Source organism: Haliotis asinina, chromosome 11 (genome assembly GCF_037392515.1).
Source record: "Haliotis asinina isolate JCU_RB_2024 chromosome 11, JCU_Hal_asi_v2, whole genome shotgun sequence".
Classification (NCBI taxonomy): Eukaryota; Metazoa; Mollusca; class Gastropoda; order Lepetellida; family Haliotidae; genus Haliotis; species Haliotis asinina.
Window position 1 is genome coordinate 41,700,653 of NC_090290.1, and position 25,450 is coordinate 41,726,102.

At 39.5% G+C, this 25,450-nt stretch overlaps 1 protein-coding gene across 1 annotated transcript; it reads left to right on the forward strand.

Moving 5' to 3' along the window:
• Positions 1 to 4,195: 4,195 nt before the first annotated feature.
• LOC137256166 (sodium- and chloride-dependent GABA transporter 3-like) lies at positions 4,196 to 25,204 on the forward strand. The gene is made up of 14 exons (XM_067793871.1): positions 4,196 to 4,310; positions 6,019 to 6,150; positions 7,004 to 7,307; positions 8,167 to 8,299; positions 8,456 to 8,590; positions 9,548 to 9,651; positions 10,447 to 10,571; positions 11,121 to 11,233; positions 11,685 to 11,813; positions 12,633 to 12,732; positions 13,051 to 13,151; positions 13,260 to 13,430; positions 13,866 to 13,966; positions 25,050 to 25,204. Exons 1-13 carry the CDS (start codon positions 4,196 to 4,198, stop codon positions 13,944 to 13,946), a joined length of 1,743 nt encoding a protein of 580 aa, XP_067649972.1. The 3' UTR covers positions 13,947 to 13,966; positions 25,050 to 25,204.
• The last annotated feature ends 246 nt before the right edge of the window (positions 25,205 to 25,450 follow it).

The following is a 25,450-nucleotide window of genomic DNA, read 5'->3' on the forward strand; positions in this document are numbered from 1 at the left end:
TTACCCTTAGTGTTACTATTTGTACCAACCCAGAGTGAATTATGGCCCTTGGGATCACCCATTATAATGCATGGTTTCGGAAGTTGATCATTGAGAGCTTGAAGATCAGACAGGTTAAGAGTGAAAGAAGGCGGAATATACAGCGAACATATTGTAAATGCAATATGAAGAGTGAGTCTCACTGCAACGGCTTGAAGATTAGTTTTAAGTGTTAGCGGGCTATGAATAACATTTTGCTTAACAAGGAATGAAGATCCGCCAGTGGCCCTATCACCTGGAGGTGAGAAAGAGTGATATGCATCGAACTGACGTAGATTAAAATAATCTGTCTGTTTCAAACGAGTTTCCTGCAGACAAAATACTGATGGTGCCAGGTCTTGAACTAAAAGATGTAACTCATTAAAATGTGTCTTTAATTCTCTACAGTTCCACTGTACCATAGTTCTGGAAGACATTATCGCTTGGGTGGGTTGATTGGGGATCTACCCCGCGCTTTCTTTGGGAGCGACTAGCTATGTGCCCTGGGATGGATGTGATCCGATACATCCATTTCCTCAAGTTATCCAAACTTGTTATATAATTTGATTTTATTATCTGACCCCTTTGGTGCTCGATTTGATTTCAAAGTTTCTGGCCTTGTCTTGAATTTCGATTTTCCGGTTTGTTTACTGCTTATGTGAGACTGTGACGGAGTTGTAGTCGGAGGAGATACGATCTTTTGGGTAGACTGAGCTGTATCTGTCTGAGTAGACTGTGAAACATCAGGAGAGATAGACTGAGGAATATCTGAATTCACCCATGCCAGGTCAGTCTGACATGAGCTTGACGAAGTTAGTACAAGCGTAGTTATTCCTTTTGATAAGGTTGTAGATATTTTTGTGATAGAGGCGTATGTTTCAGAGTGTTCAGTATATTGTACAATCGTTCTTGCTTCAGCAAAACTGACGTTCCTTTAAAATTTGATTTTGTTAATTTCCATTTGTCTTTTCCAAATGGGACATTCTTTTGAAAAGGATGAATTTCTTGTGAATACTGTCACTATCTTCGGTTACATGTGTATTTTTAGCACAGTGAGCACATGTAACAGAAAATGTGCCAGCATTAACACTATGTCCGTACTTTTGACACTTAAAGCAGCGCAGAATTTGGATTTGGAATGTATAAGTCAACATTCAGATTGCAGTAACTTGCTTTGATTGACTTTGGAGGAGTTGGAGCTGAAAGTAAAAACAGATACGTGTTGGTTTGGACAGTCTCTTATTTTTCCGTGTTGTGAAAGGTTTGACGAAATATACTCCTTGATCTTTCATCTCGGACACTATATCGAGCTCAGTCATGTCTGCTAGAAGACGCTCATGGTCTCGAACTATACCTTTGCTTGTATTCAGTGTTCCGTGGGCAGAAACTAATACTGGAACTCCCACAAACATATCAGTTTACAACACGTTGGTAGCTTGTTGTTTTCTGCTACATTCAATCAGCAGTGAATCTGATCTCAAGCTTTTGATATCTTTCACCTCACCTGCAATGCCAGAGATACCTTTTTGAAATTGCAAAGGGATTTAATTTTAAAGGAGTCTTCTCAAGAGTCCCGATAACCAAAAAAACGTGGCCAGTGATCAGTTTGTATAGAGGGTCGATGCTGATCATCATTTTCCAGTTGACGTTTATTTTTGTGTTAGGGGTTTGGTAATCCATGATCCATCATAAGAACAATGCTAAAGCAAACGGGCCTCCAGCACCAAGGATATCCGGATGATATACTCCAGGAGAAGAATTAAGAGATTAATAATTCCACCAGATTGGCCCATGAGCCACCGCTGTCTGGCCATAGGACTCCAGGCAAAGTTCAGAACAACATAATTTAAAATACAAAATGTTTTAGACAATAACGCCAAGACCACTTCGGCGTTCCTGTTAGTGTATTTTTGAAAACATCCCAACCGATTCTGAGTTCGTCGGCGACGTTTCCAAATCATTATGAGTGGTTACTTGAAAACTTGATATCAGTGATCATTAATATCTTATTTTTGAAGTTCAGTACTCCCAGTAATTATCCGATTTTCACATTTCAAAACATACAGCAAAATAACTCTGTGAATCGCGATTTTGTATAGCGTGAAAACAGGCGACATTTACAATGAAGCCATTTTGAAAGGTAATTTTCAGCACTTTAACTTCGTCTGAGAAAATAGTGGATGGTATCATGAAACAGGAAACTCCCCGTAGATTTCAAAACTGTATATTTTTATGTGCGAGATACATTTCGAATTCTAATGGGAGGGTTGAAAGAGGAAGGACATATATGTCACTGTGGCATCCAGGGGGTTAAGGCACTGTAAAATTTATGTCCTCCTGAGACAGCACCTATGTCGCAAAAGATTCAAAGAAAATTCGAACTCTCCACTATTTTAATCGCAGTATATTATGTCTTTTTAAATGTATGGCTAGATGTGTCTAAATTGCTAACGGCTGAAATATGGCTGAAATATTGCTGATGTGACTTAAAATCTTAACTCATTCACACACTCCTCAATGTTCCCATTTAAATATACTGAGTCAAAAAAGAAACTTCACATCCTTTCTTCAGGGCATTATAAAAGAACAAGAGACGGTAAGATGGTGAAATTATCATTATTTCATTGTTGAGATCTGTGTGATGTACTCGATACACCGACAGTGCCACAATCAGTTCTATTAGGCTACACCGCCGTTCCAAAACATGGGTATACAGAATATCAAATCACAAGAAAAAAATTCGAAGTTTCTCAGTTCAGTATTGTATATGTCCGCCTTGCGTATTCACCACTGCCAAACACTGCTTGTGAACACGTGGATTGGGATTCTGTGCCATTGCTCTCGCACACCAGCTACAAGTTCCTGCAAATTCTGAGGTTGGTTCCTAAGACCACGAAGCCTTCTCCCGAGTGCATCCCATACGTGCTCTATTCGAATGTGGTTAGGGGACCTCGACGGTCAGTCCATGACGTTTATTCCAGCGTTTTGAAGGAAATTTCGTGTCAACATCGCGGTATGCGGTCTAGCATTATCATGCTGGAACTTAGATCTGGACCATGAGCCGCCGTGAACGAGTTCAGGGATGAGCACCTGGTCGCGGTAAACAGAAGCTGTGAGGTTTCCACGGATGACCAGAAGTCGGGAACGGTTGTTCCCACAGAAAGCACCCCACACCATGCAACTTCCGCCCCCGAATCCGTCGACTTCCTGTACACAGCATTGGGCATACCACTCACGACGTCGTCTCCAGACTCTATGAATCCGCGAATCTGAGGGTAAACCTGGATTCATCGACAAAGACGACTCGATTCCAGTCTCTCTGGGTCCATCGGGGTGACGTTGGGCACACAGCAGACACTGACGTTGATGAAACGGCGTCAGTGTTGGTTCACGATATGGACGTCGAGAATGGAGATTGGCAGCCCGCAACAGATTTCGAATGGTCTGTGAGGACAGTCGACATCTAAACATCTGGTGTAGCCGGCAAAAATCTGTCACGTAGGTTTTCTGCTCGTGAAGTCACACGCGGAAGACCTGATCTTGGACGGTCAGAAGTGGTGCCAGTTTGTTGTAGACGACCTCACAAGTCATACACAGTACGACGGCTGCATCCCGTTGCTCTTGCGACGTCAATAACTGATCTTCCCGCTTGCAACATGCCAATGGCACGTCCACGTTCCACATTTGACAATCGTGGCATTTAAAGTAACGTTAGAACTGTCGTATAAAAGTTGTTTTTTTTAATTTTTGAGGCCAATGCAAATGAAGAAAACTTCGATGCGGAGATCACGTGATCGATTGGACGTGCAAAACCTGATTTGGCACTAACGTCATTTGCACGACGAATGGATGGGTTTGGGTGGGTTTTGCTAACGTTTTTCTAAAGTCGAAAGATAGGGATCCCATTTCGGATACATAAATGTATCATTTGAGAAAGTGAAGTTTCTGTTTTTTCAGTACTCACATAATTCGTAAACTGTAACCGGAAAACTAATGTCACATTAGTCCACATTAGTGGGTGATTCATAGGTTGTAGAATGTGTGTGTATTACAGCTGCATTCTCAACACATTTTGAAGCCATATATATGCGTTGTTCATGCATGTTTAATCACGCCATCTGTGCGTCTACATATATAACAATTACTTTTAGGAACCTAGCTTTCATTCTCAACAGACATGGAGCACGAAAAATGGGGTTCCCAAGTCGATTACATGATGACGGTTCTTGGCTATTCCATTGGAATGGGAAGCATGTGGAAATTCCCGTACATGTGTATGAGAAACGGCGGAGGTAGGTATAAATATCATCAATCTGGTTAACAAGGCCAGTCGTAGTGCGAGCACGTTGTCTGTGTGTGTACAATACATAACCGATTAATCGTAAAGATAGATATACTTTATTTCCCACATTGCAGCTGAAGATCAGTACAAGGTTCGCAGGTACACTGAACAAGTAGATCAATACAGAATTATATGGATATGCAGTAATGAGTATAGTATTACACTTGTCAGATATCGTACACATGCATATAAATATCGTCTTTAAAACAAAGCTGATTAATCGTGCATTAATATGTTATAAGTCAAAGAAAAGTTCATAAGTGATCAATCTTTTCTTCATGACTGTGATGGACAAACTTGCCTTTTAGTAGGTGATTTTATAAAACATCTATGTTGTTTTATGATCCCCCGCCGCGTGTTAATTGTGAAGCAGTGGGAAATAGTATTACGGCTCCGTCCGTCAGTACGAACTGGAATACCTTAGGGACCATTGACAAGATGTTCTAAAATATCCGGTGCAAAGGTTCAGTAAAGAGTATATGAAAGGTTTTGTGACCTTGACTTTCATTTCGAGATCATAGGGGAATTTAACCCTTTACCCTTGTTAGCAAAATATCCTAAAAACCATTCACTTCACATTCAGACCCAGACTCAATCTAGGAAAGGCGCAGGGCTCAGTCGATTTTTGTGACCTTCAAGTAACTTTCATGGTAACAGGGATGAACAGCTCCATGTTCAGATTGTCAGCAGGATATCTTAAATGCCATTAACTGGATATTATCATATATGTGTCATCAACCTTTAGGGGGGGGGGGGGGGGGGCGTCTAGTCGGCTTTGGTGGCGAAATTGTCAAGTTCACGGCGATACTGTAAATATTTTTGCATAGTAAATGCATGCTAAGCTTGGTAGCAAGATATCACAGGAACGAATAACTGGATTTTTTTCATATACTTTCCAGACGTCTCTCTTTCACTATTTCGGCATATTTCATACACCATGACATATTATGTCCAGGTCAAACTGAGTCTTGAAGTTATTTTTGTTTCAACTGCTGAAGAGCGAGATATCAAGAGAGGCTGACTGGTAATGTTTTTCATGTTAAGTTATTATCTTAAACTCTAGGGCCTTCAGTTTCATTACTTTTCAAGTTTGATCTGATAACTTGCGGGGGATTGTGTCAATCATTTCTGGTCAAACTATGTACGATGGCATTCACACATTGTGGAACTCCCTGTCCCTTTGTCGCAAATATTGATATGTCACATGTATCTGTTACCGAAGCCGAGTTCATATATGTAGTTATATCATCTAGATTGTAAGTATAAATATCACCAATCTAATTAGCAAAACTGCCCGACGTAAGAGCATTTTGTCTGGTTCGTATGATACATATTAATCATACATATTAATCATTTTCTCTCCTGCCTCTATGTTGGAAAAACTAACCTTTAGTTGGTGGCTTTTAAAACAGATACACTGATTTATTCTTAATCATTTTTATTTCTGGTCAAACTATGTACGATGCAGTTGACGCATTGTGGAACTCTCTCTGTGCCTCTAACACAGATGTTGATATGTCGAGTCCATCTATTTATATTATTTTCATGGTCCAAACCACATTCTAGTTTATATGTGCATTTATCACTCGGGTTCATGTAACTTGTCTCTACAACAATATGTTCATTGTAGTTGTGCGTACAATACCTATGTCTTGCAGGAGCATTCCTGATACCGTTCCTGGTGTTCATGATCATCGGCGCAGTTCCTTGTGTCTTTCTTGAAATGGCGATTGGTCAGTTCACACAGAGTGGAGCAGTTAAAGTCTGGAACCTGTGCCCACCGTTCAGAGGTACTATACACGTGTTTAGTGAAGCATCTTTTGTCATGCTGATTATATGCTCGTATGGTCTTTCAGAACGTAGTCCTTTAGAAACACATTAAACACCTTTGTGATCGAAAAATACATATGTAGGAGATATCACAATAATATTCCTGGTGCGTTTGTCATGAAAATGGATACAACTGCAAATCAAACTCTGACTTGAGACGATATAACACAAGGTGGATGAGCCATCAACAAATTTTATTGAAAAAGAATATAAGGTTAGCCTTCCAACTTAGCAATAAAATGGATATAGCTTTCTGTTGCAGACTGTTTATTACATGGGTCACCAGAAGTTTTTAGGTGGAAAGTCTTGAATAACCGACCTACCGCAGTAATACATCCATGAAACAACAAATGTCGTCGCACATAAATAGAAATAAATGTTGTAAATAGAAGTGTCAGTGACTTTATTGAAACCGAAACGAGTGGGAATGTTTTAAAAAATAAAAGTCTTTTCCGAATATTTAATTCAAAGGATTTTGAAAGAGGATTCTTCGATTGCTTTTCGATGAATGCATTTTAAGTACCGTTGATGCAAGTATTGGAGTCTTGTATGCTGAATGAAATACACACATTTTTCTTTTAAACTGTCATTGTGTACAGCTGGCAGTGATGCTTTAAGTTTTAATCATTCCGAGGCTTTATGCTGTAAGCTGAAGAAGCACTGCATGTCCCCTTGTTTCCCGGTAAGGTGGCCTCGCTATGGCTGGTGGTTTCTTATAGCAATGTGTTTGAATATTATTTAATGTCACATAGATTCTTCTTGTTCAAGAATACAGTCCTGTGCCCATGACCCTAAATAATGCTTGTTATCCAGGTATGGGAATTGGGAACGTCCTCATCAGCGTATTCTACAGTACCTACTATGCTGCCCTGTTTTCCTGGTTAATCTACTACTTCTACCACTCCTTCTTTCCCAACATTCCGTGGAGTAACTGTGACAACCCATGGAACTCACCATCTTGTATACCGTTCAACAAAGTCGTCGATGACCCACGAAATACCTCTGCAAATGTTTCCGGAGCCTTTACCAGTAGGGTCAATGCCATTTACAACTCTTCTGCCTTGCCTAATGGGACAATGAATGTATCGGCAATCACACCGGCAGAGGAATTCTGGACGTATGTGTTTTGTAGAAGTTTGATCTATTACCTATGAGGGCAAACATATCGGGGTTCATATTTTGAATACGATGCCCTAGGGCAAAGTATGACGTCAAGGTGACGTGACACCACGTTTCTTCTGTGACGTTGCATTATGCATGCTGCGAAGGTGGTTAGCCAGCCTGTGTTTGAAAGTAGATTTGGGCATAATTTCATCAATTTAACGACTTTAGGAATAAACAGAATATAATTGTCATGCCCATATCATACTGTTTGTGACACTCGTGCCTAAATATCAGTATACTCCTCGCTATCGCTTTGGAAATACCAACATTTAGGCACTCGTGTCGTAAACCTAGTATGACATGGGCATAGCATATTATCCTCTAATTGTAATGATTTATAAACGTCAGTTTTATCCCTGCAGTTTACGTCAAAATTGCCTTTACCAATGATGCGCTCCATGAGTCCCAAGAGGGTATAAAGTGGTATAATTTTACACTTAAACTCACTCGCTCACTCTAAAACGGTGATTTCAAAGGTTTTTAAAGAAGAATAGCTTCCTGATGGGCCTAATACGAGAACAGGTTCTGCAAATATGACCTGTTTCATGTCATTGCATGTGAAATGTTGCATTATCACTAAAACTCCTGTATTTGTTGACGTGTTATACGTCCTTGACAGCCATTCATTTCAGTCAAGGTAGCTTCTTTTGGACACATTTTCTATCACGGTAAGCCATTTGCTACAGATGTCACCACTTCACACAATGAACACAAAAGTAATGTACCGTTTTCATAGGGTAGTGCTCGTACTCTGCCTAAGACACATCTCAAACGTGGCCTCATTTCTCAAATTGTTACCACTTTTTAAACAGGTTAAGGGTCCTACAGATTAGCGACGGTCTGGAACATCTCGGTAGTATGCGGTGGCCTCTTGTTGGCTGTCTTGCTATCACATACACCCTGGCGTTCTTGTGTCTCTTTCGTGGGATCAAGGTTTCTGGAAAGGTAAAGGCAAAGGCAAGATGGTATGTGTTCAGCGGAGTTGATGTGCGGAGTATTTGTCTGAGTTGGCTTTTTGAATAATAAAAAATGACCCTTTGTAGGGAATATACGTTGTCCTAGTTTCAATGACAATTTCATTTTTTGTTTGGATGGCAACAGGTGGTGTACGTCACCGTCGGTGCTCCTTACATCCTCATCACTGTTTTCCTTATCCGGGGCTGCCTACTTCCGGGTTCGGCTGAGGGGATATATTTCTACATGTACCCACAGTTTGAAAAGCTGCTGAATCCAGAGGTGAACGATGAGGAGAAACTACAACATTAATAGTTGGTCCTTTCACAATAATGCACATAATATCTCCCAATCATTGGCCTGGGTCCCGTTTCACAAAGCGCTACAACTCTCATAACTCTATGTTGACGTATGGGAGTTAAGATCAACTTTGGGTTACCATCGCTTTGAGGAAGTCAAGTGAGATACGAATGTTGGCCTTGCTTGACAAACTATTTACGTTACAATACTATTATCATAGTTTGGTGTAAAGGTATGGCAGATACGATGACACAGCAACACAGACAACTTTCTGTGCCAACATCGTTGTATATATTGAAACAAGTCGGAAATCCCAGGGAGTGATTAACGGGTTTCTGTTTTCTAAATGGAATATTTCATCTTTCAGAAAGGCCATAGGCCACAAGGGTATTTTGATATATTCTTTTCTGGACTACGCTTTCTTTCCACATTTGTAATATTTATTCTTACTTTATTCTTGTTACTGGCATTGATGAACACCTTGCAATTAGAATGACAACAGTGGATCTGTTTTATGTAAGGATGATATACCCACGGAAACGAATGAGGAAAAACGTGAAAGTACACGTTTCTTTATTCTTTTCCAAACTGTCACCCTTTTAATACACAGTTTGTCATGAAGCCAGAAAGAGAATTATAAAGGGACACTTATACTTTAGGTGTTCCCCTATTCGCTTCCATGAACATATATTCATGTCAGCTTGTATGGTTAGTCGTTGCCTTTACTGAATCTTATCGAGCAAATTTCTTTTCTAAATGCACGAATACGGAATCCTTTCATTTTGCTACTAATTTTCTACAATGCCAAAACATTGTTTATGGATTAACACATACTTATGAACGAACATAATCTTTTCTGTTTGAATTTAATTAGAAATGTTCTTGTTTGTTCCGAACGAAACTGCAGTTCGTATGGTTCAGGTCAGTATCTATTTCCAGATTTGGATCGAGGGTTGTAACTACGCCTTGCTCGCACACGGAATTGCGTTTGGATGTCTCCCAACAATGGCTGGACACAACAAACATAACAACAATTGCCTGAGGTAAATTTTTACACCTTACTAAATTGTCAACAGCAGTTTTCTCAACCAAGTACTTTGAGTTCATAACAGACATCACATTAACCGCCAAGACATTTGACGGTCTCAAACAAATACTAGATTTCGACGATAGGGGACTTTTATTTATAATGGGCCTAAAAATGGGAAAATGCTAGAAAAAGGTATATCATTTAATGTGTACCTGAAGAGGCAACAGTAGGTTTTGAGAGCGGCTTCAAACTAACAAGCAACTCACGATTGGCATTACCGGGGACCATGGTACCTCGGCAGCACTTGCATCATAAGAGACAGGCACAAGTATCGCCCTATCTCGCCAGAAACACAAACAAAAAAACAACAACAAACAAAACAAAACAAAAAAAAAAAAAAAACAAAGTAGAGACTACGTGAAACAGCTCAGAGCAAAGATCATAACCCGGTAGCGTTTTTAAACCATGGTCGATGAATATGAGAGGAATTGCTTGGTCATTAAGAAAGTAGCATCTGCATTGGCCGTTCCCATTTCTTGAAAATGTCATTATCAGTGTTTTGAATGCACTAGTGTCTTATACACTGTTATTTCATTATCATTAACGGGTTTTAAGAATGTGAGTGACCGATCGAGTCCATAATGTGTTCCAAAGAATTGTTTCTAAGTGGGGGATTAATATCCTGCCCCTAAACGTTCACACTGATGAACGTAGTTGATGGTCATTCTTTATTCGCTGTGCGAGTCATGAAAATTACACGCAGCGTAAAACATAAAATAACAATTTTCTGTATGTTTTTTTTTTGTAGGGACGCTTTGATTCTAGGTACCGCTGTTGCATTGACATCCATATACATCGGGTTTGCGTTCTTCGCCATCATGGGTCACGTTGCTCACCTGCGTGGTGTGACTGTAGATTCGTTCCAATACTCTGGTATTTCCTTGATTTTATGGATAAAGTAGTCCTTCCATTGTATCATCTTTGCTCATGGACACAATGTCACACAACACTTCTATGAAATAACATAATGCATTTCTCTCAAAAGTGTCAGTCCTTTGCGAAGCTACCATATAATCCATTCCTCAAAATGTCAAGTACTTAGATTACAATATTTAAATCAACAAAGTTCGAATGAATGAGCCAACATAAAATGGGCCAAAATATTGTCGACAATGTGTGCCATTGTGAAAAAATATATTCCTATCTGCTATACTGTTATCACAACATCAGCCAAACTACTTACCAATGACACTTAGATTATGTAGAATTACCTTTGTGTCTATCGTGATAAAATGATTAACTTGCAACCGAAAAGCAAACTGTCTACGAAGTCCTGGTGATGTATATAAGTCTGTTCTTTGATGCAGTACTTCACTCTTGCTTGATAAGTTAAACGGTATAATGATTTTTTCCCAAAACGTCGCATCATAGATAATCTGATAATTTGTGATTGTGACTGTGATTGTGTTTTCATTAAACCAGGATACAACCTCGGATTCATCGCATATCCAGAAGCCGTGGCATCACTCCCGTTGCCCCAGTTGTGGTCAGTCTTGACCTTTGTGAATTTGATGACCCTTGGATTCGACTCTCTGGTAACATATACGTTCTTCATTACGATAACACATGTTAGTATCGGACCAAAAGGACGAATTTAAACTTTCAGAAATCATTTTGTTTCAAATACATGAATATAAGCAAGTGTTTGTGCAAAACTGCACCAGCACATGTAGAAAAAAAGCTGTTGGAAATGCAAGTACCTCAGTCTGATAAACGACTCCTAGACATGTATGGAAGAAGCATGTATAATTATTATACAGCTATTATAGCTTGATCGTTTCCAGGAATTTCATCCCGGACTGCAGAGGTGAGATATTGTTTCCTAAACTTGTCCATATTCGAATTCCCATTTTTATGTACGAATGTGTAACATATCACTATATTTAGAGTCGAAACTGGACAGGCCGAATTACTACGTGGTTGTTGCTCTATTAAATACTACAGTGTCAGTCTAAAGCGAGGTTGATATGTTCCGTTTTCATACAGTTACCATGTTATGAGATAGCAGTAACAGCACTGTCAGATCAGTTTCCAAGCCTATCTCGCCGACGTTGGGTGATCATCCTCATGGTCCTGGTGCCATGCTTCCTCCTGGGTCTACTGTACATGACACAGGTGACTATCACGAACTGACACAACGTACTTACAGACTTCTCTGTCACAATATATCCGATATCATAACCATTGAACGTTATGAAATACAGCAGAAGTAAAAGGCAGTTCTTAGTGAATTACTGATTTCAAATTTAAAGTCACATCGGAAATATTTCAGCCATATAGCGAAAGACAAATATGTTTTGTCTATCACAAATATCTGTCACAAAGACAGCAATACATTAGCAGGTTATAACAACTTGATTCTGAAAACACGATGGTCGCTGTCATGAACATATACAAACACTAGGTAAGTGTTCACCTGAAGAAAACACAGACTGTTTTCGTTGGTTTCACATTAATTTGTGCATGCGCAAAATATCTACTAGTGGACTTCCGCTTCGGTCTTATGTTTACCGATAGTTCGCCAGTAGATATTTTTACACGCTCTGCACATGCGCACAGTGAGTCGAAAATCTATGTGAAACAAACAAATGGTACAAAAATAGAGAAGTGCATGCTTGATACCTATGCATCACAGGTTGAAATGTCTTCACATGTAAACATGAGCCTATACCAGCTGATACCCAGAGATGGTTCAGGAGGTCTTAAATCTGTTGACAAATGCAGTACAACACAAGCAGCAATAGCATGTGCAAGATCACTGTCAGTGTGACACGTCATTAATGGCAGTTACCTGGATCATCAGTTAAATCAACAGCAGTTATTGACAATACAAAGGTTGGAGTGATTCCATCCTGAAATTTCCGAAAATCCATACCACTGCCGCCTCTGCCAACCTGGTAAACACACAATAATGTTGAAACTGTTTTGTGACAGGGAGGCATGTACATGCTTACTCTGGTGGACTGGTATGCGTTTTTCCCGTCAGTAGCAGTGTTTGGCATGCTGGAATGCATTGTGGTCAGTTGGATCTTTGGTAAGTATCCTGTAACAAACTGAAAAAAGTCAAAATGACAACATACACAAAATAACTCGACAATATTCTTTACGTGTAGGAGCCAAGTTAACGAGAGTTCGTGGCCCGAACGCATTGAGCTACCTCTTACAAACATGCCGGTGAAGCTTTTGGGAAAACCTTTGATACGATTGTGATCTGATTTGGGGATATTAGCATATACCGACTGACAGGTGTAACTCTCAGTATGTCCTTAGTCATTACCGTCAGTACAGATTGTTTTTCTGCTGAGATCCTTGTACCCCGAGATAACCACCAGGATTCGGCTATTTGTTTTAGGTACACATAGACTGCAGAGAGTCATCACATTAATGTGCGGGAAGACTATCCCGAGGGTCTTGACCTTTAGTCTGAAGTTTATCAGTCCAGGACTCCTACTGGTATGTGACAGTGATCAATGCTGCTTTGTCATTGTCGGTATTGCCCAAACCGTGTCAAACATTACCACCGAAAATATTTAATCAGATATGGAATCATCCTTGTTACAGATCATATTCTGCTACTCCCTGTACTCCTACCGACCCCCTAACTATGGGGACTACATCTATCCTACCTGGGCCACGGGATTTGGATGGATGATATCCTTTGGCTCGATTTTACCCTTGCCTATTGTCTTCATCTGGACGGTGTTCAAAACAGATGGAAACACAATCAGAGACGTAAGGTTATAACAGATGAGAGGTGGAGTTGTGTACACAAACGAACCTGATATAACAGTGAATCGGTCTGAAATTATCATAATAAATGCTAGTATTTTTCATTTAAGAATGTGTGTCAAAATCACTTTTTTCCCAATTGTACACGAACGGTTTAACTTTACTTTATGTGCAGTTTGTTTCGTGTCAAAAATTAGTCAATTATAATTCCCCTGTCCACCTTGTCAAACATAGCCTGTTAATTCCTTCTATTGCAAATTACCCGTCCAAAAAAGTCTTAAGATTTTATTCGTTATCATGAAAGGGATAACAACATAAGCAGCTACATATCATATGTTCCGTTTTAGTTAATGCTTATGTGAAAATTCTATTATAGTTGTAATCATGTAATCATTGGGTCGATGCGATATCATGCATCTCTTTCTTTTTTGTTTGTAGAAGTTAAAGAAGTCACTGGAACCTACCATGCACTGGGGATTATCTTCGTCGCCTGAAAACACCACGGAAATGATGTTGTAGTATCGTATATAGGAAACATCGTATGTTGGTGGTTTAATGCTTATTAAAGTTGCTGGAACACAATGAATGTCATATTCCGAAACGACACAAAATCTCATGTAAACATGTTGTTCACAAGCTCCACTCCTTAATTTATTATAAAACCCTTTCGACGAAGGACGGTAACACCACCAGAATATCACAATTAAAACTAGGGTGTAAAGTTAACACTAATAGCCCTATTTGGACAGGACAATAAAATACCTGGCTATTGATCGCCAACAACTGAAGGTAGAACACCATACTAGGAACTACAGGGACTCACAGTATATTTGCTTCCTGCATCGACCCCAGTTGGATTTACACCATCCTCTCAGCCGCTGGCGAGTGAAAGAAATCCTAGCTAAAATTAAAATAACAAGAATACTACGATTAAAAACCTGAACTACCAATCATTAAACACACAGAACATATTACTCAGAACTCACAAGGAAATCAATTTCCTTTAAAAGCCAATACTTAAATGAGAACTAACTGTTGAAAATGTCCTTATCTGTTTATAAAATACTTAATGCTTGCTAAATCAATCAAGGAATATCTGCTTGACCATGACTGACTCATCACAAGGGATACAAAACGGGGGATCTTCACCCTTCTTTAACAATTATATCTGAGTATATGTCAGTATATGCCAATACGACATTGTCGCATGGTGACCTCTTTAAATCAAGACTGAAAACCAAAGTTGGTGTAACTAATGTAGGGTTTCATTTTATGTAATTTATTGATACCTACTTGGGTGTCCCACTTCTCCCGCATGAGGTCTAATTCTAGATCTAATGTTAATCCGAGTAAGGAATAAGAAGTGGTGTCATAGAGTTGTTGGTTGCTGCCTTAATAGCAAGATCGGCCATTGTGTTGCCAGAAATGCCAACGGAAGACGATGTCGCATTGGCCAGTAGCAAGATCACTATATTATTTAATAATTTCTAATACAAGCGGATGTTTACTGAAAACATCTTCAATAGCTAGAATCCACGAGAGAGAGTCTGGACATAACATGTACTGTGTTTTTAATATATTTAATAGTTGTCAATATGGCATTTGCTTCCGCTGTATAAATAGAGCTTCCATACGACAAGCGACAACATACGAGCGTATTGCGCTGGAAGCAATGACAGTGACACAAGCCACTGCGCCACCATCCGTGGACCCGTCTGTAAATAAGTATTTGTATATATCACACTTACTTTGTATTTGATGAAATTCTTGTTTATATTGTAATTCGTTAGTAACTGACTTATTGATTGTAGTTAATGGGAGGTCAATCTGTGGTCTCACTAATTGCCAAGGAGGAGAAGAAAGAAGGGAACAGGTCAAAATGGCCACACGACAAAATTGCCACACTGACCCTAGTCAAAATGGCCACACAAAAAAGTAAAAAAAAATGGCCACAAACCCCAAGTGAAAATGGCCACACAGAAATGTCAAAATACCTATGCCCAAAAGATACTCTAGCAATGTTTTCTTATCTGACACTTGGAGATGTTTAATTGAAACATTGCAATGTTTTCTTTTTTAATTCTTGGAGATGTTTAATTAATCACGCAATGTCTTCCTACTTAATACTTAGAGGTGTAATTTCAAGACCCTTTGATCATTTGGTACTGTTATGACAACAGTTCAATAAGTAATTAACTTACTCACCGGATATGTCAATTGACTCAACTCAGTGTCATGATACATTACTATATAATGCTGGACAGATATGAACCTGATATCACTTACCTCTATCATGGCTGTAAAGTGTGTTAAGTGTACCAAGACCGTCAGGAAACACCAACATGCAATTGAATGCGATGGATGTCATGGGTGGACTCACCGCACTTGTGAAACTGGATTGTCAAGAACTGATTATCTGCAGCTTGTGGAAAGTGGGACTGACTTTCCTTTCACATGCTGCAGATGTTCCGACTCAGAAATTCAGCTCGAAGTTGGAACATTCTCAGTCACTCTTGGAAGCTCTGTTGCTGAACTGGACAGTTCTCACATGCATGTGCAATGTGGTGATGTTGATGAAGTTATAGATTTTGCAGAGCGATCAATTGAACTCTCCATGGAAGACAACGATGAGACTGTAGAAGAAGTAGCCTTCTTCAGACCGGATCTCAGAAGGGGAAACCACTGCTGATAGAGTCTAGTGGGTACACATATGTCCTTGTTAAATACATGGAAATATATCTAGTAAATAAGAGTAATTCGTTGTAGATCTTTAATACTGTATGTATACTTTGTAATGTATAATATTATGTGATATTTAGCAAGTTTATTGTATTTTCATTTTAGTCCTCAAGAGGTCAGAAGGTGTATTGGCGTTACAGTCAACGTGGTAAGAAGATGAAATGCCTTGCAACTGTAATTCAGGACCAAGGGACATTTACTAAAGGCCATAGACAGAGTGTTGTCAAATGTGAAAATACACGGCTGTACACCCAAGCCATCTGAAGAAAATGTCAAGAATTTGGTCTGCAGGTAAATATATACACATTGTACTTCACAGAGTATCGTTACTGACCACGTCACATTACGTTGCTTTATTGTCTGATCATTCTTTACAGAAGTCCTACAAGACCAACCAAGGCATTCAGAAGTTCATCAAGAAATTGATGGCTCTTGCGTATATTCCGCCAAGTCCAGTGTTTGCCTGTCTACACCAGAAGGCAACAACTCCAGCCCTGAAGACTCTGTGTGAGTATTTCAGCAGGCAATGGATAAACAACAGCACCTTCACCGTCACAAGCTGGTCCGTGTTCAACCAGTCGGTCAGGACCAACAATCACGTGGAAGGTAAGTATAAATAAATAATAAGTACATGTATATATATTTATTAAATTAACATATATAAATAATAGAATGAAAAATGGGAGCACATTTAAAATCTGGGTATTTGTGTTGTAGGATGGAATCGGCGAATCAACTCCCGCAATGGGGAAAGAACACCCGGGTTGTACAAGCTTATGGAATCCCTACATAAAGAGGCACGCCATCCACACAAGACTCCTCCATGACGGCAAACTAAGAAAATTCTCAAGGAGGAGAGCCACCCGTAATCACGAGGAGATCTTCGCAGCCTGGGGCCTCTACAAGGAAGGAAATCTTAGCCCCAAAGAGCTTCTCCGCTTATGTTCTCAGCAGACTGGACCATTGGAGTACTCAAGCAGCATTGGAGTAATCAAGCAGCTGCATTGCTGTACTTAAATATAGAACATGCACAAATATATTTGTTAATTTGCTAGGATAAAAAAGGTCTTATGGATGACAAGTGAAAATAAACAGTAAAAGGTGTTTGTACTTGAAGAACGAACATACATATATATATTTATTATTTGTTGAAAATGATTTAATACTATATGTGTAATAAACATCAAGTTTTGTCTGATATAACTTCTTACGTCTTTTTTACAAATAAATTATAAAAAAAAATAATATATGGCTATTTAGACGTTTTTTGTGGCCATTTTGACTTGTTTGTGTGGCCATTTTGACTAGGGGTTTGTGGCCATTTTGACTTGTAGATTTGTGGCCATTTTGACTAGGACCCATGAACTGAATCAGGAAGTTTCAGACTGCTTTAGCGGGCATAGACAATGGCAATGTAACTCTAAATAGTAAAAGCTTAAATAGTAGTAGAATCGAAACTCAGATGATTTGGGTAATTGGTTTTTACGTACCATTGACGAGACGATTTGCTTCACCAAAGGACGAATCTCTGCGGCATGCATCCATTCCTGTTGCCTCTTCAATGATGCTATTCCGGGCGTTTTGAAAGGAGCCGTGAGCACTGACACATTCGGCCAAAATACAGACTCGTGTACGTAGGCCTAATGGTACCACCTTGCTAATGCTAACAAGTTTTAAAATTACATTTTAATTATTTGTTAATTGTTTGAATTCTCGATTTTTGTTTCATTCTCTTCGATAGGTTTATGTGTCATGTGTGTTAAATATACACTATTAAATAAAGGTGTTTTCATAGAAGATTTGAAGCCATAAATTCCTTTATAATAATTCTCTGCGTGGATCATTAATTAGCTCATTTTTATCGGTAAGACTTAAGGGGTTGATTGTTCATGAAAAACCAGAGAGCAAGACGTCCTTTGCCAGCGAGATCATCAGAATGCTCAAAGGATAAATAAACGCGCGCTCGCGCGCTATTACTTACACTGAGCATTCAGCTGTTCATAATTCCAATTCTTCTCAAATATATTCACACTCAGTGATCGGATGAGCGTACGCTATCGATATCTAATAATAATAATAATTGAAAGAACAGGTTCTCCTTGCCGAGTCCTTCTCTAATGATATTGGCATGACATTTGGACTCGACAAATGTAATACTTTTCATTTGAAACGTGGCAAGGTAACCAATGATGGATCGGTCAAGTTACAAGGGGGAGGAGTTACTGAGCATCTTGTGGAAGATCAGGCCTACACCTATCTTGGAATGCAAGTTCGAGACAAGCTCCAGAATGCCCAGATTCAAGATAAACTTCGGGCCGAGTATAAATCTCGTTTAAAGAAAATCTGGAGCTCCGAGGTAAATGCTCGAAACAAGGTCAAAGCCACCAATACTTTTGCTGTGCCAGTCCTCTCCTATTCCTTTGGAGTAGTTGATTGGACAAAACAAGACATCCATCCTTGACCGCCTGACCAGAAGGATCATGTCTGATAACAGAGCACACCACCCTCGTTCCTCTCTTAATCGTTTATAAATGCCAATCAATTCAGGAGGTCGGGGTTTGATTAATGTGGAAGCTCTTCATAACAGAATTTTCTTGTGTACTTTTGCACATATTTATTTATCAGATGATCCTCTGGTGATGCATGTCAAGACTCACGATGAAAGCAAGGAATTCCACAGCTATTTTAAGCGTGCCAAGGTTGTTCGACATAATCTGAAATTTGAAGTTGATTTCGGTGATGGCGATGTACTGCTGGACGGTACAGGGATGGGAGTAAAGCAGGTGAAGTCCTTCACCAAGTCTGCTCAGAGTCGGTCCATTCTGGAGAAGCTGTCTGAGAAGCCATTGCACCGAGTGTGCATGCAGTGTGCGGAACAGAACAGCAATCCAACCGACTCCTTCGCCTGGATGAAGTCGGCTGGTCTCAAATGTGAAACTGAGGGCTTCCTTTTTGCTGCTCAGGACCAGTCACTTCCAAATCGCAATCGCCAGAATGTTATTCTTAAAGAAAATATCAATATGAAATGTCGTCTTTGGAATCAATTCACAGAGACTGTCCAACACCTTGTCAGTGGATGCCCTTCCTTGGCACAAAGAGCATATCTTGAAAGACATGATGGCATGGCTCGCTGCTTTTACTATCGTCTCCGTCATGCCTGTGGCTTTGACCCCGAGGTCCATCCATGGTACGACCCTGAACATGTCCAGGGCGTCCTGGAAAATGATGCTTTCAAACTTCTCTGGAATAGGCCAATATAATAGGCCTGAGTCGAATTCCAGCCAACAAACCTGATCTTGTCCTTTTTGATAAAACTAATGAAATTATTTATATCATTGAATTTTCTGTCCCTTTTGACAGCAGTGTGATTGGCAAGAATCAGGAAAAGCATGATAAATATGCAGACCTCGCCTTTGAAATGTCTCGCTTGCATCCCAAGTACACTGTCGTCAGGCTCCCCATTGTTCTCGGTAGCCTTGGTATGGTACCTCCTGATCTCCTGGGGCACCCGTGGCGAGCCACCTCCTCGTGGTGGGTGCTGGGTAACGCCAAGAGCTCGCCGACACCCCCGTAGTGGACCCGGGCGGATATGTGGTCCACCAACCCGTTTGCCGTGGGTTGCGACCCTGTGTCGGCGGAGGAAGGGATCCTGGTGGTTGAGGGCAATAGGAGCTTGCAACCGTGTTTCTGTTGCTCAATACACCACTTAGGCCCTGACTTCGCCTAGACGGGTGGTCGAATGGGCCTGGTTTGACCAAGCGGCCAGTCATGCCAAGCCCTCTGCATGGGGTATTATTATATTTATCAATGCACATATATCATTTGGAATTGTTGTAAATTTGGCCTTGGCTTTATAATCTAAAACATTTTTGAATTTGAAGTATGTTGTTCTGTAATTTGCCTAGAGTCCTATGCCAGAAGGCGATGGCTCATGGGCCAGTCTGGTAGAATTATTAATGTTTTAATTCTTCTGATGGAGCATATCATCCGGGTATCCTTGGTGCTGCAAGCTGGAGGAACGCTTGCTTCAGCATTGTCCTTGTGATACTCCGTGGTGGGTGGGGAGCTCGGATGATGAACCATATGACACCAATCATGGCTTATGAAATACACCCCCCCCCCCCCCCCCTCCCCTCCGAAATCAGTAAAGGCGGGTTACTGCAATATCCAAGTTGAAACCTACATCCCCAACCCGCTCAGGTGTTTTAAATGTCAGAAATATGGACACGGTGTATCTACCTGCACATTGTCTGTTGTGTATGCTCACTGTGGTGAGAAGACACACACAACAGAAGATTGTGACAGTGACTTTAAAAAATGCACCAACTGCTCAGGCGACCATTCATCTGTCAAAACAGTGTCCAATATGGAACGAGCAAATGGCGATTAACAAAATAAAGTTCACCCAAAATATCTCTTTTTCTGAGGCAAAGAAACTAGTGAAGAGATCTGACCTTCTAGAAAGTTATGCTACAGTAGCAAAATCATCATCTGAATCCAGCTCTAAAACAACAAAATCATCCACAGGATGCCAAACTACCTTGACTTGGGTCAGTTCCGATTCCCCACAGGTTTTATAACCTGCTATATCATCCCAGACTGAGGAATCACTTCCTACTACATCAAAGTCCTCTGATCATAAGTCATCTTCACAGTCACGCTCTGAGTCTCATTCAACAGCTGATAGACAACAAATTGTTAAAACTAAACCCAAACCTAAGTCTGCTTCAAAACAACAAAGTGGCAGAGCTCCTAAGGGGTCACAAAATAAAATTCAACTGTTTAATAAATATGGGTCTCTTGAAGATATGGACGTTTCTAGGGCACATAGCTTGTCGTCCACCAAAAGAGTGCGGGGTAGATCCCCAATAAATCCCCCCAAAAGATAGTTTATTCCAATAATATTGTACAGTGGAACTGCAGAGGATTGAGGACAAATTTACATGAATTACAGCTATTAGTCCAAGATTTCACACCTTCAGCGTTATGTCTCCAACAGACATATTTAAAGCAAACAGATACATTTGAACTTCGTCATTTTAATGCATATCATGGTTTTTCAACTCCGGGTGATAGGGCCACTGGCGGATCATCCATTCTAGTCAAACAAAACGTTATTCAAACCCCTGTTTTACTTAATACTAATATGCAGGCTGTTGCAGTGAGAATTACTTTACATGTAGCGTTTATGCTATGCTCTCTTTATATTTCACGATCTTCGGCTTTTGCCAAAACCGATCCTCAAGCTCTATATGATCAGCTCCCGAAGCCCTGTATTATAATGGGAGATTTAAATGGGCACAACCCACTCTGGGGTAGTGTAACTACAAATACTAGAGGTAAATTGTTGGAGGACTTTTGTTCTGACAATGATTTATGTATTTATAATGATGGTTCTAACACATATTTACCCCCTGGTACAGGGACTTATTCTGCTCTTGACTTGTCACTTACAAATTCAGAACTATTGAATGAATTCGAATGGTCAGTCCACGATGACCCGTGTGGAAGTGACCATTTTCCTACTATATTAAAAGCTGCCACTCCGTCTGATGTTCCTCCATCATCAAGACGGAATTTTAAAAAGGCTACCTGGGCTTTATATGAAACACTGTGTGCTGAATAATTTAAACCCGAACGTTTTATTGACGTTCCTGATGCTGTTAAATGTTTTTCTAATGAACTGAATTCCACAGCTGATGAGTGTCTACCAAATTCCTCTGTAGTTCCACACATAAGAAAACCATGGTTCAACGATGAGTGCAAACAAGCTAGGAAGGCAAGGAAAAAGGCAGAACATTATTTCCGTCTCCATCCTATGGTACATGATTTAAATAAATTTTAAATTTTAAATGCTAAAGCGCGGCGTACTTTTAAACAAAACAAACGCCAATCTTGGCAAAAATTATGTGTCCAAAATAAATTGTCGGACACCCATGTCCAAGGTATGGAACATGGTCCAGAAAATCAGAGGTAAAGGCACTAAATCTACTGTCCATCATCTTAAACATGGAGATCAAATGCTTACTGATAAATCAGATATTGCTAATAAACTAGGTGAAACTCTCGCTAAACACTCTTCCTGTTCTAATTATGTACCTAAATTCCAGCAATATCAAAAACAACAAGAAAAGAAAACTATTAATTTCAATTCTGATAATGGGGAAGATTATAATGAAACGTTTTCTATTCATGAACTCCATACTGCTCTTGATCAAGCTCATGACACTGCTACTGGAGCTGATAACATACATTATCAACTCCTGAAGCACTTACCAGAATCCTGTTTAGAAACTCTTCTCAATATTTTTTTATGATATTTGGACATCGGGTAACTTTCCTCCCTCATGGCGTGACGCCATAGTAGTACCCATACCTAAACCTGGACGTCATCATACGGATCCATCCAATTATCGTCCGATTTCATCAACTAGCTGTGTTTGCAAGATCGTGGAACGCATGATAAATAATCGACTAGTTTGGTACTTGGAAACAAATAACCTTATAACTGATATATAGGCAGTATTTTGTCTGTCACACTTTTTAGCATAAAGATAAATAGAAACAGAAGTACTGTCGACCACTTAGTGCGTTTAGAATCATTTGTTAAAAATGCACTAATTAATAAACAACATGCTGTGTCTATCTTTCTTGATCTAGAAAAAGCATATGACACAACCTGGAAATATGGTAGTTTAAGAGACCTACATGACTTCGGCTTGCGAGGTCGTTTACCTCAATTTATAGCAAACGTTTTAAATGACAGACAGTTTCAAGTTCGAGTGGGTTCTACCCTGTCTTATCATTACAATCAGGATCAGGGTGTTCCACAAGGCAGTATTTTGTCTGTCACAATTTTTAGCATAAAGATAAATAGTTTATCAAAAGTTTTAAACGATTCAATTGATGGCTCGTTATTTGTGTATGATTTTAATATTTCTTGTCGTGGTAAAAATATACATACTATTGAACGGCAACTGCAGTTGTGTTTAAACAAAATAAATAAATGGTGTCTTGAAAACGGCTTTAAATTTTCTAAATCCAAAACTACTTGTATGCATTTTTGCAGAAAATATAAACCACATAAGGACCCTGAACTATCTCTAGATGGCAGTTCCATCAAAGTTGTAAAGGAGGCCAAGTTCTTGGGCCTAATCTTTGACTCCCATTTAACGTTACTGCTTCATATCAAGTCCCTTAAAACTAAATGCCTGAAGGCTCTTGACTTGTTGAAAGTTGTTTCCAACTCAAAGTGGGGAGGGGATCAAGCAACCCTCTTACACCTGTATCGATCACTCGTACGTTCGAAACTCGATTATGGCTCCATTGTATATGGTGTAGCCTGCAAAAGCAACATCAAAAAGGTCTAAGACTTTGTCTGGGATCTTTCAGAACTTTACCTATTGACAGTCTCTACTTTGAGGCCGATGAACCATCTCTTACTCAACGTCGTATAAAATTGTCTTTACCATACATTACTAAATTATATTCTAATGAATCTAACCCTGCCTATAACTGTGTGTTCAATCCCCTTTGTGAAGATTTGTATAACAAAAAGTCTTCTCTTGTTCCACCTCTTGGGCACAGAATTAAACCATTTATTTCTTCTGCCGGTATTGGCCACACTAGATATACTCATGCGTACCTGTTAAAAGGTGAGGATCCTCCATTTTGTATCCCTTGTGATGAGAGAGTCACGGTCAAGCATATTCTGCTTGACTGTGTTGAATTCTCCATCACAAGGGATAAGTATTTTACAGTTAAATCAATGAAGGATCTTTTTACCAACGTTAATTCTCTTTTAATTATAGGTTTTTTAAAAGAAATTGATTTTTTGGTTCAATGTTGAATAATATGTTTCTGTAAATAGATGTATTTTAATGACTGGTAATTTGAATTAGTAACTTGAATTGTTGGAGGCTATACCCTCAAAGGGGGTTGAAGTATTGTAAAATTATTGTCCTCCTGAGAGGGTACGTAAGTCCACAAACATTCAAAGTAAATTATAAATTTCCAGGTTTTTAATCGTATTAAAGTGTTTTTTTATTGTATGGCTAGATTTCCCAAATTGCTGACGGCTGAGGGGATGATGTAAATCCAGCTAGGGTCCATGCAGGTAGCAAAGGTACTGTAAGTCCCCATGGTCCCTTGTATGGTGATCTACCTTCAGTTGTTAGCAATCTATAGCCCAGTTTTATATTGTATTGCCCTCTATAGATAAATTGTTTTAGGCATAGCCACTAGTTTTACATTCTTTTCTGTGATGTCCTAGTTGTTTTACTGTCCTTCGTCGACAGGTTTTTATAATACTCATATATTCCATTTTAATGTTACGTTCCCGTCACGATATGGCTGAACTATTGCCGATGTGACGTTAAATTTTAACTCACTCACTCACTGTACAAAACAGATACACACACAATCAGAGAGGTAAGGTCATTTGGAGTTGTGTGTACACAGCAACCTCTTGCAACAATGAATCGGTCTTATATATTCATAGTTAATGTTAAAATGCTTCATTTCAGAATATGCGTCAAAATCATATTTTTCCCAATTGTACATAAATAGCTTAAACTTTACCTCATGTGCATAACATTTCATGTCAAAAGGAGTCTATGATAATTTCCCTGTCCACCTGGCCAAACATTGCCGGTCACTTCCTCTACTGAAAATTACACTCGAGTCCAAAAGAGATTCCCTACGTTATTATGATGCCCTGAAAGAAAACATAAATTAAGCAGTTGCGGGCCTGATTTTTGCAAATTGTTTCATATCATATGCTTCGGTTTGGCTGGTTGTTTATGTGGAAATTCTATTATAATCCTAATCACGTCATCATTGGGCGGATGCTATATAATGTATTTCTTTCTTTTTTGTTCGTAGAAATTGAAGAAGTCACTGGAACCTAACATGCATTGGGGATTATCTTCGTCGCCCGAAAACGCCACGGAATTGATGTTGTAGTTTCGTATATAGGACACATCTTATGTTGGTGGTTTAATGTTTATTGCAGTTGCAGGAAACAATGAATGATATATTCTGACCACCTGACACCACTTTCCCACATAAACATGTTGTTCAGAACCTCCACTCCGTAAGTTATTGTATATATCTAATAACCCGTAACAACACTCAACGATTTGCACTTCTCATCGCAACGAATAAACGTGCTTATTCACTGGAGATATGAGAGTGAAAGGCCATGTCGTTCAAGTTGCCGCTACAGAGTTCAGTCTAAAGGTGTGAGGTTCCCAGATTCGAATCTGAGACTGAATCTGATTTGG

Bases quoted from the DNA above. Each gene is read 5' to 3' on its own strand.
- LOC137256166 (XM_067793871.1), top strand. From the start codon at position 4,196: ATGGAGCACGAAAAATGGGGTTCCCAAGTCGATTACATGATGACGGTT. The intron at 4,311-6,018 runs GTAGGTATAAAT...TATGTCTTGCAG, and splicing joins GTGTATGAGAAACGGCGGAG to GAGCATTCCTGATACCGTTC. The intron at 8,591-9,547 runs GTGAACGATGAG...ATCTATTTCCAG, and splicing joins AAAAGCTGCTGAATCCAGAG to ATTTGGATCGAGGGTTGTAA.